This window comes from Gekko japonicus, unplaced genomic scaffold (genome assembly GCF_001447785.1).
Source record: "Gekko japonicus isolate JY-2015 unplaced genomic scaffold, Gekko_japonicus_V1.1 scaffold29, whole genome shotgun sequence".
Classification (NCBI taxonomy): domain Eukaryota; kingdom Metazoa; phylum Chordata; class Lepidosauria; order Squamata; family Gekkonidae; genus Gekko; species Gekko japonicus.
In genome coordinates this window covers 2336735-2348743 of record NW_015172003.1, presented here as the reverse complement: position 1 = coordinate 2348743, position 12009 = coordinate 2336735, and the positions used below count along the sequence as shown (strand labels likewise).

Below are 12009 nucleotides of genomic sequence, written 5' to 3'. Positions count from 1 at the left end.
AATCAGGCAAAGCCGCGAGTCAAAATGCAGCCCCGCAGCTTCAGGTGTGAAATTAACATGTTTGTGTTGGGCCAAACGGTGGCTGCGCCACGAGGCAGCTCTAGTGCGAAATTGCCCTAGATTTACGTAATGTACACCTCTGAATAATACACAACTATTAGAGCTTCGCTAGAGCTAAACCACACTGAAATATTGTGTGACTCCTTCATGAGAAAATAACATAAGAGTCTTGGGTCAAAGCGTTCAGTGCGCCTTGGTGTTCAGTCATGACCACGGAAACGTCTTCGGACAGCGCTGGCTCTTCGACTTTGAAACGGAGATGAGCACCGCAACCCTAGAGTCAGATTCGACTGGCTTTCGAGCAAGGGAACCTTTACCTTTACTTGGGTCAAAGACCAGAGGTGCAATTCACACCCATTGTGGCATAGTGGTTAGAATGTTGGACTAGAATCTGGGTGACCAAGGTTTGAATCCCCACTCTGCCATAGTAGCTTGTTGGGAGACCATAGGCCAGTCAGCACTAGGAATGGGCCCGAACCTCATCATGAACCTAATTTCATGACGAACATTGCCCAGTTCGTGGTTCATGAGCCGAGGTTTGTACGATCGTGCCCACAATGAACCTCCAACGAACCTCCGTGTTTTTCTCAGAGGTTTGTGCAGTTCATGTCAGTGGTTTGTGCAGTAGACACACTGGCACTAATAAATTAATGTCAAAGCAACGGGGGGGGTGGACTTATGTATGGCGTGGCCTGCAAAATCCATTTAAAGGGAACATTCCCTTTAAATGGCTTTTGCAAGATCTTCTCCCTCCTTCCATTCTGCTGGCCTTGGGGAGCCACCGCCAACAGAAAGGAGGGAGGGAAATCTCAGATCTCCCCCCCCCTTTCATTCTGCTGGCCTCAGGGAGCTGTCTCCAGCAGAAAGGAGGGAGGGAAGATCTCAGATCTCCCCCCCCCATATCATGAACCTCACAAAATGAACCAGTTTGGTAAATGGGATTTGGTAAATAAAGGTTTGTGTGACCCCACAAACTGGGACAAACCTCCATCCCTAGTCAACATATTCCATCCCTAGTCAACACACTCTTACCCTAATCTTCCTCACAGTGGGAGGAGAGGAGAATGATTTAAGCTGCTTTGGGTCCCCCACTGGGGAGAAAGGCTGGGTATAAATTAAGTTTTTAAAAAACTTAAATCCATTAACTGTGTGAATAAATTTATGCCATTACCCAGGATATGGTGGGGTCAGGGGTATATAATTCAGAAAGCTTGCTGAAGCTAACGTAGTTTAGGCCTGGGCAGTATCTGGATGGAAAACCTTCTGGGAATCTCCCTTATAAATAAAAGCCGAATGGTGGTGGCACTTCTCTAGAACATTCCACACGCTCCAAAATCAGTTCGCTCTCTGATCTGTCATTCAGAGGGTCTCCCTATCCACTGGCTGCTTTGCCTAAGTCCTGCTTCCAACATTGTAAACATTTTGATGTCCCCCCCCCATAGCCAGTCAGAACACAGAGGTTATTTGCATATGTAGCCTCATTGGCCTCTGCCTCGGAACACAGAGGTCGTTTGCATATGCGACTTGATTGGCTTTTGCCTCTAACATTCTAAACAGTTTTGTTGTTCTGAGGTAAAATGTGTCCAATCTCCAGGTGGCAGAGATCAGTTCCCCTGGAGAAAATGGTGGGCTCTGTATCTTTTTATGCTGCTGAGGTGGCCCCCATATGACAGCCAATGTGACGTAGCAGTCAGGGCTTCAGAGCATGGGAGAGGCTGCAGGTGTATGGGAGGTGGAAAGCTGAAGAGTGAGGGGGAAATAAAGGTAGGTTGATGATTGGCTGGGAAGGAGTTAGGGTTGCCAACTCCAGGTGGGAAATTCCTGGAGATGTGAGGGATGGAGCCTAGAGAGGGTGAGGTTTCAGGAGGCGTGGGACCTCGGACAGGTACAAAGCCATAGACTTTGTGGCTTGAATACATTTTGAAAATTTGCATGCATTTGTTTAGTTTTCATAGTTTATTCTATTCTCTTGTCTGCAAGGAGGAATGAAGAGCTATGCAGAATTCTGAAGCCCTGCCTGTTGACCACTCAGAGGTCTGCTCAGACCCCTCCCCCCAACCTCTGAGATCCAAACTAGATGTTACATCTACCACACACATGCCACGGGAACTTATAGCTGTACAATAGATCTGAGGAACTCAGTTCAGAAGTATTGTGCAGGCCAGATTCAGATCAGGACTGTAGGGGAAAGAGAGGCTTCTGCCTTCCTCCTTGTGTCACTTTCCCAGCCTGAAACTGCCCAGGATGGTGTTATTTGGCCCACTGGGGTGCAGCACATGCACTAATGCTTATGTCTTGCTGCAAGTCCCCATGGCAAACATGTGATGAATGCAGACACAACTTAAGGTTGCCAGCCACCAATCCCAGAATTACAATTGATCTCCAGTTTCTCCCCTAGAGAAAAGGGTAACTTTAGCATTATACTCTATGGGATTATACCCCCCCTACGTCACTTCCCAGGCTCCACCCCCAAATCTCCATAGGGTTGCCAGCCTCCAGGTAGGCCCTGGAGATCTCCCGCTTTTACTACTAATCTCCAGCTGACAGAGATCAGCTCCCCTGGAGAAAATGGCTGCTTTGAAGGGTGGACTCAATGGCATTGTACCATGCTGAGGCCCCTCCCCTCCCCAAACCCACCCTCTCCCAGATCCATCCCCAAAGTCTCCAAGTATTTTCCAAACCAGAGCTGGCAACCCTAAATCAGGAGATTCCTAATCCAGAGCTGACAACCCTAAAACACATACTTGGATGTCGACTATCACCAGATGCTACTTGCAATGTTACAAACATATTTATTAAACCGTAATGGCTAAGACACTTTCCCCACCTAAAAATGAAACCTAAGATTCCCACGATATTTACTTCTCTGTCACATACTTTTCAACATTTGTGACTGCGGATTTGGTAAACTACAGCTATAGATAATATATCTGAAAGTAGCCCTTACATCTGTAGTATATCCTTGTAATCTCTGTCCTTGTACTGATCTTTGAAAAGAAAGTGGTCAGAAAATTTGGTGCAGTGCTGCTTTGGACTGTATACTTGGTGGGACCCTCAGTTAACAATCATACAACTTCAAAGCCTAGACCACTGTAAGGAAAAGGACCGTTTTACTAGGTGTGGACAGCAAATAAATAGCCATCTGTGGACAAAGATATGTATCATTCATGATACTAACATGTGCTTCCCAAACATATTGTCTGGTCATTAACATGAATTGCAGAGATGGAGAAGCATTTGCAGATGGAGTCAGTGGGTGAAAGGAATGCTTAACTATTCTTGTGGCACTGATTCTACCCTGCAGATTTGCAGTGGCTGCCTTCCCCCCAGTCATTTTCCTCTACAGTAAGGCATCGGAGCATGGCTGGGGGGAAACCACTCAGCCAAAGAATGCCAGAGGAACACTGGTGTGTGTGTGTGTGGGAGAACAGGCAGATTCAGGAAAAGTTAAACATACCTCATGCTCATCAATCCATTGATTCTTCCCTGCAAATACCAAACCCTCATACACATACACACATGACCCTAAGGAGGCAAACATGGGCTGTGGAAGTATATTGTCTTTGCAATGTGCAGTTTTGCCATACGTGTCAACAGGATGTGCTTTCAGTGCAACGGTCTGGCTCTGTTCTTGCTTTTTTAAATGTATGATTTACTTCTGCAGCTGGATCAAGAGTTTCTCAGGGCCCTCCAGGTCCCCCAGGTCCTCCTGGACTACCTGGACTAGGAGCTGGTTCAGTGCAAGAGATCCAGCAGTATGTTGCTGACTACCTGCAGAGTGAGTACCCGCAAGAGTCTTGACTACCTTTCACAAGGCCATGTTGTTGTTTTTGCCTTCTACTGATGATGCTACTATTATGAGCTGTCCCTTGGCAGTGTCAGCAGCAAATGCCTCTGGGGATGGCTGGGAGAACGTAGGTCAGTCTGGAGCCTGTGTACTTTTGGAGTGCTTAAATGCTGATCGATATATTATGCAGAATGCGGATGGCTGAATTCTGGAGTGTGTGTGTGTGTGGGGGTGTTACATAGCTTAACATCCTCTAGGGAAAATGTACCCAATATGTAATAAGCTGCGACTTCAGGAAGAAGCTGGACTAGATTTTTCACATGGTCTGCTAATTTTTTATATCCAAAAAGTTGTTTTTAATGGAGAGGCATATTTTAAAAAGATGACCACAACAGAATTTCACTACTTTCCTTTACATTCTTATTCTGTGCAGTGCAGACTCTGGCTTTTGGCTTGTCTTTCACATGTTCCAGATCACAGATCACTCCTGAGCCCTCTCAGTAGCAAGGAAGCTATAGGTTGGCTGGTGCTCCACTAGTTGGGGAAGTTGAAGGACATCTGAAACGAGGGCCACTGTTCTTCAGTTTCTCTTTTAAGATATGACTTGTCACATTTACCTTTTAAATTGGCTATCAGATTTCAACTTGGCTGCCAAGATTAATTGTAATACATAAACTGAATAAAATAAAGGCATTTTTAAAAGATGTTGAATAAAGTGGCAAACAACCCAATTTTGTCTTTTAGAACTAGCAAAACATACTCTAATAGTTGTAAAGAATCCAAAGTGTTCATATCTGTAGAGCAATGAATTGTTTTCGTTGAACACTCATATATATAGTTTTATTGTTAACTCTATACCACTTTATATTGAGAATGGGTATATGTGTTCATCATGCATGGTGCTTTGCACATAGATGTGAATGCAGGTCCAATATTGTAATTTCAGGTAATATAAACACTTAAAGACACAGAACAACCAAAAATTAGCTCCTTGGTGTCTTGGCATCTGTTTATATGAAAGTTACAAAACCCAGCAGCATTAAATCTAGCCCAATACTTAACGTACAGAGTCAGACAGTGATTCTTCAGTGTTTCAAGCAGAGGCATTTCCAGTCATGCTACCAACCTGAGAGGCTGAAGTGCAAGTGCCAAAATAAAAAATAGGATATTGCATTTGCAAAGTATTGTGCTGAACCACTAGATAACAGCCCCTCCCCCCAAAGTTTGTGTGTAACAGACTATTTTATTGGTATAAGTATAAGATTCTTGTTTAGGAAATGAGAAGACCTGGGGTTATTTTCAGATAAAGTTAATGAAATAAATCAAAGTGATCCATTTGTTTGATCTTCAGAGTCTGGCTCTCAAAATATTCTACCCATGCCTTTCTCTGACACCTTATTCTGAGAGGATGAAGAGAAGTGAGGGATTAACACGAACGTGCATGGTTTACCAATATTGTTCCAGTAGAGCTGTTGAAGAATCAGGAATTAATGTAACCATAACACCTATCCATTTTTGTAATGATTTAACTTCATGCTTCTACTTAATTAGGGGATGGGCGTTATCTGGTTGCACCTCAAGGCCCACCAGGTCCTCCAGGTCTTCCAGGAACTGTTACCATTGATGAAGAATCTTTAGACTATGGAAAACTGGCCCGTCATGTTATGAGCCACATGTCCGGTAAGCGTCCTATTTCTACCAACCAAGTTTCTGTTCCTCCAGTTAGGCCTTCATCCATAAAACAGAACATAAGAGAAAACAGAATTTACGATTCTCCTGTTCATGAGAGATGTCACTTTCTTGCAAAAAGCCTCTACCAGCATTTGCCTCTAGTTTTGTCACAGTCTTGTGTCCTTTCATTTGAGATTTGGGCCATCAGGAAGACCCTAACATTTTCCAGTCTTCTGGCCATCTTGTTCTGCAGCAGTCATAGGCTTTTGGTGTTAGTGAACCTTCTTTGTGGGGGTCTTTTGGTGTAGTACCAGACTCCAGTAGGGGTTCCTTCTGCACCATATTCCCCTGTTTTCCTGAAATCCATGGCACCTCTGTACTGCTTTTCAATTAATTTTGGGCTATCCTTGCTTTTTAAAAAAGTTAAAGCACATGTTCAATATGAAAAGGCTACTAGTTGTATGAAAAGCTCTAAGTACTCTGTAGAAGAATACCTCACAATTTCTTTGGAGCCATTCCATGTGGCTAAGGTTTGGCAAAACCAGGTGCAACATACGTTTGATACATTCAGATAATATTAAGACTAAATTGCATTGAAATAAAAGCCTGATCCTATGTGTGTTTACTGAGAAGTCCCCCAGAATTCATGAGATCCTTTCCTAAGGAAATGTGGATAGGATTGCAGTTCTAATAATTTAATGGTGAACTTTAGTTCTGCTGGTAACAATGGAACCTAACAACTTCCTTTGCTGGATTATGCCCTTAGATCCCTTTTCCAGATTCAGTGGCCAGATGTATTAGAGGCCTTAGAAACACAAGTTTCTAGTGAATGACATTACAGTACATGGAAGATACATGCCTGCCAATGTTGTACACTGGGGACTGACACTGACTGGGGAAGGCCACAAATAAAAGTACAGAGCCACCGATTAGTCACATAGCCCATCACTGTTTATAGAGTAGACATTTTCAGTGTCATAGGCAAGATATCAATCCACACACAAAACCATGGTACTAACATTATGTTCTTCTACCATGGGGGAGCAGAGTTCTGGAGTTAAACACTTTCAGCAACTTGCATCATTTTTGGCCTTTTGTTTTTATTGTTATGTTTGACATTTCCCTACCAGTCTTCCTTTTTGTTTGTGTCTGTCTGTGTCAGTCTCTGAGTATTTCTCTTCTTCTAGCTTTAGGTGTCTCTTGGACATCTTCCCATTCATCCTCATCAACAACATTTTATGATGACCTCCGTGCCATGCTACAGAGTAAGTGGATAGCTCAAAGACTACAAGGATTTAGCATCATGCAATATTCTTTATACTTAATGAGATACAAGGAAAATGTGTATTTATAGGGTTACTGTTAAACAAAATAATTTGCTAGTGTATTTCTAAGTAAGAAGGATACCTGGTCCTACCTTCCAACATTCTGGTCAGTGAAGAAGGAGATACTAGGATGACTGACAGCCAAGGGAAGCACTTTTGATTATCTTCACTTTCCTGACACTGCATGTACTGCAATTTTAGAAATTGTTTGCTTCAGTTGCTGGATTATACTCATGGCTATCTATAGTTACCTGGCTAGCAACATGTACATGCTGTAGTTTGATAATAAATTTGTATGTCCATGGCACATGGTTCATTTTTCCAGCATAAGCATATTTGGCACATGGGGAAACTTGCTTGGTATAATAATTTTCACTAAGTAATTTCAAGAAGATTTGATTACTTATATTCAAGTTTTTGCTATTTTCAATTGTCGTACAATGGTCTTTGCCCATGTACCCTTAGGTGCACCTCCACAACATTTCTGGCTATGGGATGGCTTCTAGAAATTGGTTCAGTATTTCCTATTCCCATAGTCTCAGATAGGAAGAAGCTGCTTCATGCAATGGAGATTCTCTCTGAATTAATTAATTTTCTTGGTACCAACATGATGGCCAATACAAATTGCAAGCTTGGGTGAGCCTTGCTAGAAGTTAAGCACACATAAAAACATACAAAGTGTTGATTTCTTGGGTTAGAAGTAGATCCTTGCATTTTAGGAAAACCTCCTGTTTCTGCTAATTAATTTTTATTCAAACCAGCAAATCAGAAAAGTTAAATATTGATTTTTCTTATCTTTTTAAGGAGAAGATGTCCGTCAACTATTAATTGGGCCTCCAGGTCCCCCTGGGCCACCCGGAATGGGAGGAGATGGCTTATCTGTGTCACTGGACTATGATGAATTAACCAGACGAGTTGTCAACTACATGACTAGTAAAAATTCCTTTTAGAACTTATCCCCATAAATATGCATAGCTATTATTCTGTTACTTATGCAAATATCCCTGCTAGCATTCTGTGTGTGGCTCTATCAGTCTTGCTATACTATTTATCCATGCTATCCTATCATAAAAGTTTACTACCAGATATTGTGTGTACAGTTGGATTGATGTAACAGGCTCCGTGGTGCAGAAATGTATGGGATGCTGAAAATGTAAGGGGCTTTCACTCATGCCATGATTATAGTTCACCCATCTGATACTATCCAGTATTTTTACTTGACAAAGTTTTGCTGTATCTCACTGTAGTGTGTTCTGGCTGGCCCTCATTGTTGTATTGAAAATTGGCTTACAGCATCAGCATAAACCCGCTGGTTGTGAAGTTGTACTGCAGCAACATTTGATATGAAACATTCTAAGGGTTGTATTCTGCTGTATGTGAGTACAAGAATCATATGATGTTCTCTGCCCTCTCCTCTTCCAGGAGGCCTTTTCAATACCAGGAAAGTTTATTCCCTGGATGGAGGGATCCCCACTTACTAATAGCCCATGTGGGTTGGGTGGCTGCAATGGGGAGGGGAAGGGGCAAAATTGCTCCTTTCTCTTTCATGAGCAAAGCTCCACTCATGCCTGAGGCAGAAAGGCTGATCTTGTTCTTTTCCCTTTCCCCACTGCAGCCATCTGACCCTTGAACTGTTAGAACATGCTAGCCTTTTGACCCCAGGAATACATTTTCCCAGGCTTGGAAAGGCTCTGGAAGAGGGGAGGATGGGAAAGATTCTGGACCATTAGCACGTTCTTCTGGCAGTTCATGGGATCCAAGCCCAAGTATCTATTTCAGACCATTACTGGGCTAGAAAGGTGTTTCTAAGAACCATAAAGCACGTCCTGCCATAAGATAGTCAGTGATAAGACAATTCTTGATTTCCATCTGCACAAAATAATTCATAAATAATCCATAAATTAAAAATATATCTTGACTTGTTAGTTCACAGCATTTGTCAGAAGGAAATAGAGATTGTACCTTATCCAGAGAACATGTGTCCATCAGTTTTGGATTGTGGCTCATGTGGTAATGTTGAGTCACTCATAAATTAGGTTTTGCAAGTGTCCATGGTGCTACAGAACTGCTTTGAAAATGGACTTCAGGGATGGACTGGGGAGTTAAAATGACCCAGGAAAACACTAGGCCCATGCTGTGCTGTGAGCCAGGGCTAGGGGCCGCTTGGCTCCAACCTGACGAACAATGTGTGTCAGTTAAGCCATCATCTTCTTCTGCATCTCTGCCAATCAGCTGAGCTGAATGGCCACAGCTGTGCTATCAAAACTATTGGAGTTTGGCTCTGCTTTCTCCTTGTTGCCAGTGAGCCCAACGGGAACTATCCCAGGGTGACCAGTTCACCCTGATGGTCATTTTACAAAGATGCTCTCAACAAGCTTCTATCACCTTTATTACTTCAGTGCACTAATCAGAATATATTCCCAGAATAAGGCTATGAATTAGAGTAGTAAGTAGAACCTCTTGGCCCACGGCCTGGAAGTAACCAAACAAAATGGGCCATAAAAACATAATAGATTTGGCTTTCAGTGGCTAAAAATGCATAAAGGACTTGTCTTTTTGTCATGTGGTCCAATTATTTACATAAAGCAAAGATGTGAAGAAATTCTTTCTACAAAGAATACCAGAGTTTACCTCAGTGTCAAGGTCAAGCCAGAGTCATATTCACCTGTTGTAAGGAGAAGTTAAGTAAGACTGAAGCAATTCCACTGTTATGTTGTTAACATTCTGTCTACAGTGTGATCCCACACTCTGTGAATTATGGGCAACGTATAACCTTCTTTTCCATATTTCTTATTCAAATCTACAAAACATTTCATTTTCCAGATCTCTTACAGCCTTTCATTTGTTAACATTCTAGGTTCAGGAATTGGCATTGGGCTTCCTGGCCCTGCAGGTCCTCCTGGTCTGCCAGGGGCGTCTCGTGGTGACATCTTAGCCTTGCTCCAAGGTATGCCTTGCAGTCCTTTCAAGCTATCTTGGTGGGTCATACACAGGGGTCATTTCGTAGAAAAAGAGGTGCAGGAGCTCATTAGCATAACACATTAGCATAACTTATTTGCATAGGCCACACCCCCTGACATCACCGGAAGTTTGTCAGAAGGCAACACCCACCACATAGGCTCCACTGGACTGTTTTGGATTGCTAGCTATTGGGGGGGGGGAACGTGCAATTCTGTCCTCACAGAGGGAGAGCTCCTACCTGAATAAAACTTGGTCTTAAAGGTGCCACTGGACTGTTTTGGATCGGGGGGGGCGGGGGGGGCTCTGCAACTTACCTGGCTGCTTCTTGCTCTGACTGAGGGCTGCTGGGAGCAGGGGCTGGGGCTTGTTGCATGTGCCCGCCCCCTGGGCTCTTTATTGCCGGAGCTCCACTCCTGTGTGCTCCTGCAGGAAATTACCCCGGTCATACATATGTGCAGGCAAACATAAGACAAGGACGTCTCACACTGGGGCTGCCAGCAAGAACTGATGGTTAATTGTCTCATTCTTCCCTTCTCTTTCACTCCAGTATAGATCCACATATTTAGGTCTCCTTAATTCAGGTTCACCTCAGTCATTGGAAGCAGGTGGCTAGAGATTAAAATGGGCAGTTGCATCTCAGCTTTCAAAGGACATTTGTGCCCTGTCGTTGCTTTTAGCCACCTACAAACAGCAGAAGTTTAATCCAGGAGTACAAAGTGGATCATCCTAACTATTCTTTCTTTCGTTTGCCTAATCTTTCATTTGCTTCTTTCATTTGCCTAATCTTCACATCCATACACACAAATAACAGGGGGAGCCTTTTGTGTAAATGATGGTGGTTCTGCCAGGGAGACTGGGTGGGGAGTAATGGGGGGGACAGAAGTGCCTTGCCTAGATGGCGTAGAGGACAGCAGTTAGTGTTTCACTCATTCATTTCCTTTGTTCTTTCAGCCTCAGAGTTCAGTGGCATCGTAGGGCCACCTGGTCCCCCAGGCCCACCGGGAGTTCCAGGCAGCTCTCTTTCTACCCTCACTGCACAGGGTATCTTCACATACTTGCAAAGTAAGAAGTAATAGAGTCTGCCGTATGCTATATTCTTGTAGTGTCAGGTAGGAGCCTAAGCCATCACAGGAGGAAAATCTGCATGGCATTCTAGGATAGAAAATGGAAATTTAGCCACATGCTGTTCCTCGCACAACAACCTAGTGCTCCCCAACATTATGACATCCAGATGGGAAAGGAAGATGGAGCAATGGAGCATGATGGATCAGTAGTCCAAAATTCTGCTGGGCCAATGAAACCATCAGTGGCCGAATCCCATCTTGGACCATCTGAAGGAGCGTTATTTTATAATTTTGGTTTTGTCTGTCCAACCATTTTGCAAGTACTGTCTTAACATTCCATGAAAATCATATTAAGAAACAATGGTGGCTTTTAACAGAGTGTAGTAGGCTATATTCTAATTAAAAATATCCTTGAGAGATCCTTGCTGAATGTTGAACATATAGCGATCTTTACACTAAGACAGACCATTGGTCCACTGGTCTCACTGTTGTCTGCTCTGGCTGGTAGCAGCTCTCCAGGCCTGGGGCAAGGAGGGACCTTTATCAGCACCCGCTACCCAAAATTATTTAGCTACAGGTGCAAAAGAGGGACCCTACTCTATCTGCATACAAAGTGTAGCCCCTCTACCAAAAGTTAATTGTTTAATTAAAACAATCTCTTCTTTTTGCTCTCAGATGCAGGGTACTCCACAATTCCTGGACCCCCGGGGCCACAGGGACCCCCAGGACCCCCAGGCTTTTCAGGAACTGGCCTTGAGTCCTATGGTAACAAGATTTGGACCGATGAGTTCAGAAGTGAATTGATCCAGTACCTTACTAGTAAGACCCTTTTCATTCTGTTTGTGATCGTCAGATGTTGCTTTTCCTAAAATGCTAGGTCTGGGCCTCATCCTGGCTCTCTGCCTAGGGATGATCTCATACTGTTTTTAGCAGCTGAGAAATACATACTCCAGCTGTTATCCTAGTGAAAAACTGAAAGTGTTCATTATGGTTTTATTTTAAGGAGGACTCATAAGTTTTCTTTATTTGGAAGTCACATTTATGGAAGAGATCATTTAATTTGTGCTTCTTTAACGGGAGGCAAAAGGCTAGAATAATGGGGGTACCACCACTTCTTCAGAATGACACCCCCCTCAACAAA

The 12009-nt window shown here is 43.3% G+C and overlaps 1 protein-coding gene across 4 annotated transcripts in view; it reads left to right on the top strand.

The window, feature by feature from the left end:
* COL17A1 (collagen, type XVII, alpha 1) overlaps positions 1–12009 on the top strand; it is a 95452-nt gene that overhangs the window by 75345 nt on the left and 8098 nt on the right. For all 4 annotated transcript variants that reach the window (XM_015420124.1, XM_015420127.1, XM_015420126.1 and 1 more), the window contains 7 exons: positions 3725–3838; positions 5399–5527; positions 6706–6783; positions 7648–7776; positions 9701–9790; positions 10756–10866; positions 11544–11687. In XM_015420124.1, coding sequence (XP_015275610.1) covers positions 3725–3838; positions 5399–5527; positions 6706–6783; positions 7648–7776; positions 9701–9790; positions 10756–10866; positions 11544–11687 — 795 coding nt within the window. The remainder of the gene's footprint in view (positions 1–3724; positions 3839–5398; positions 5528–6705; positions 6784–7647; positions 7777–9700; positions 9791–10755; positions 10867–11543; positions 11688–12009) is intronic.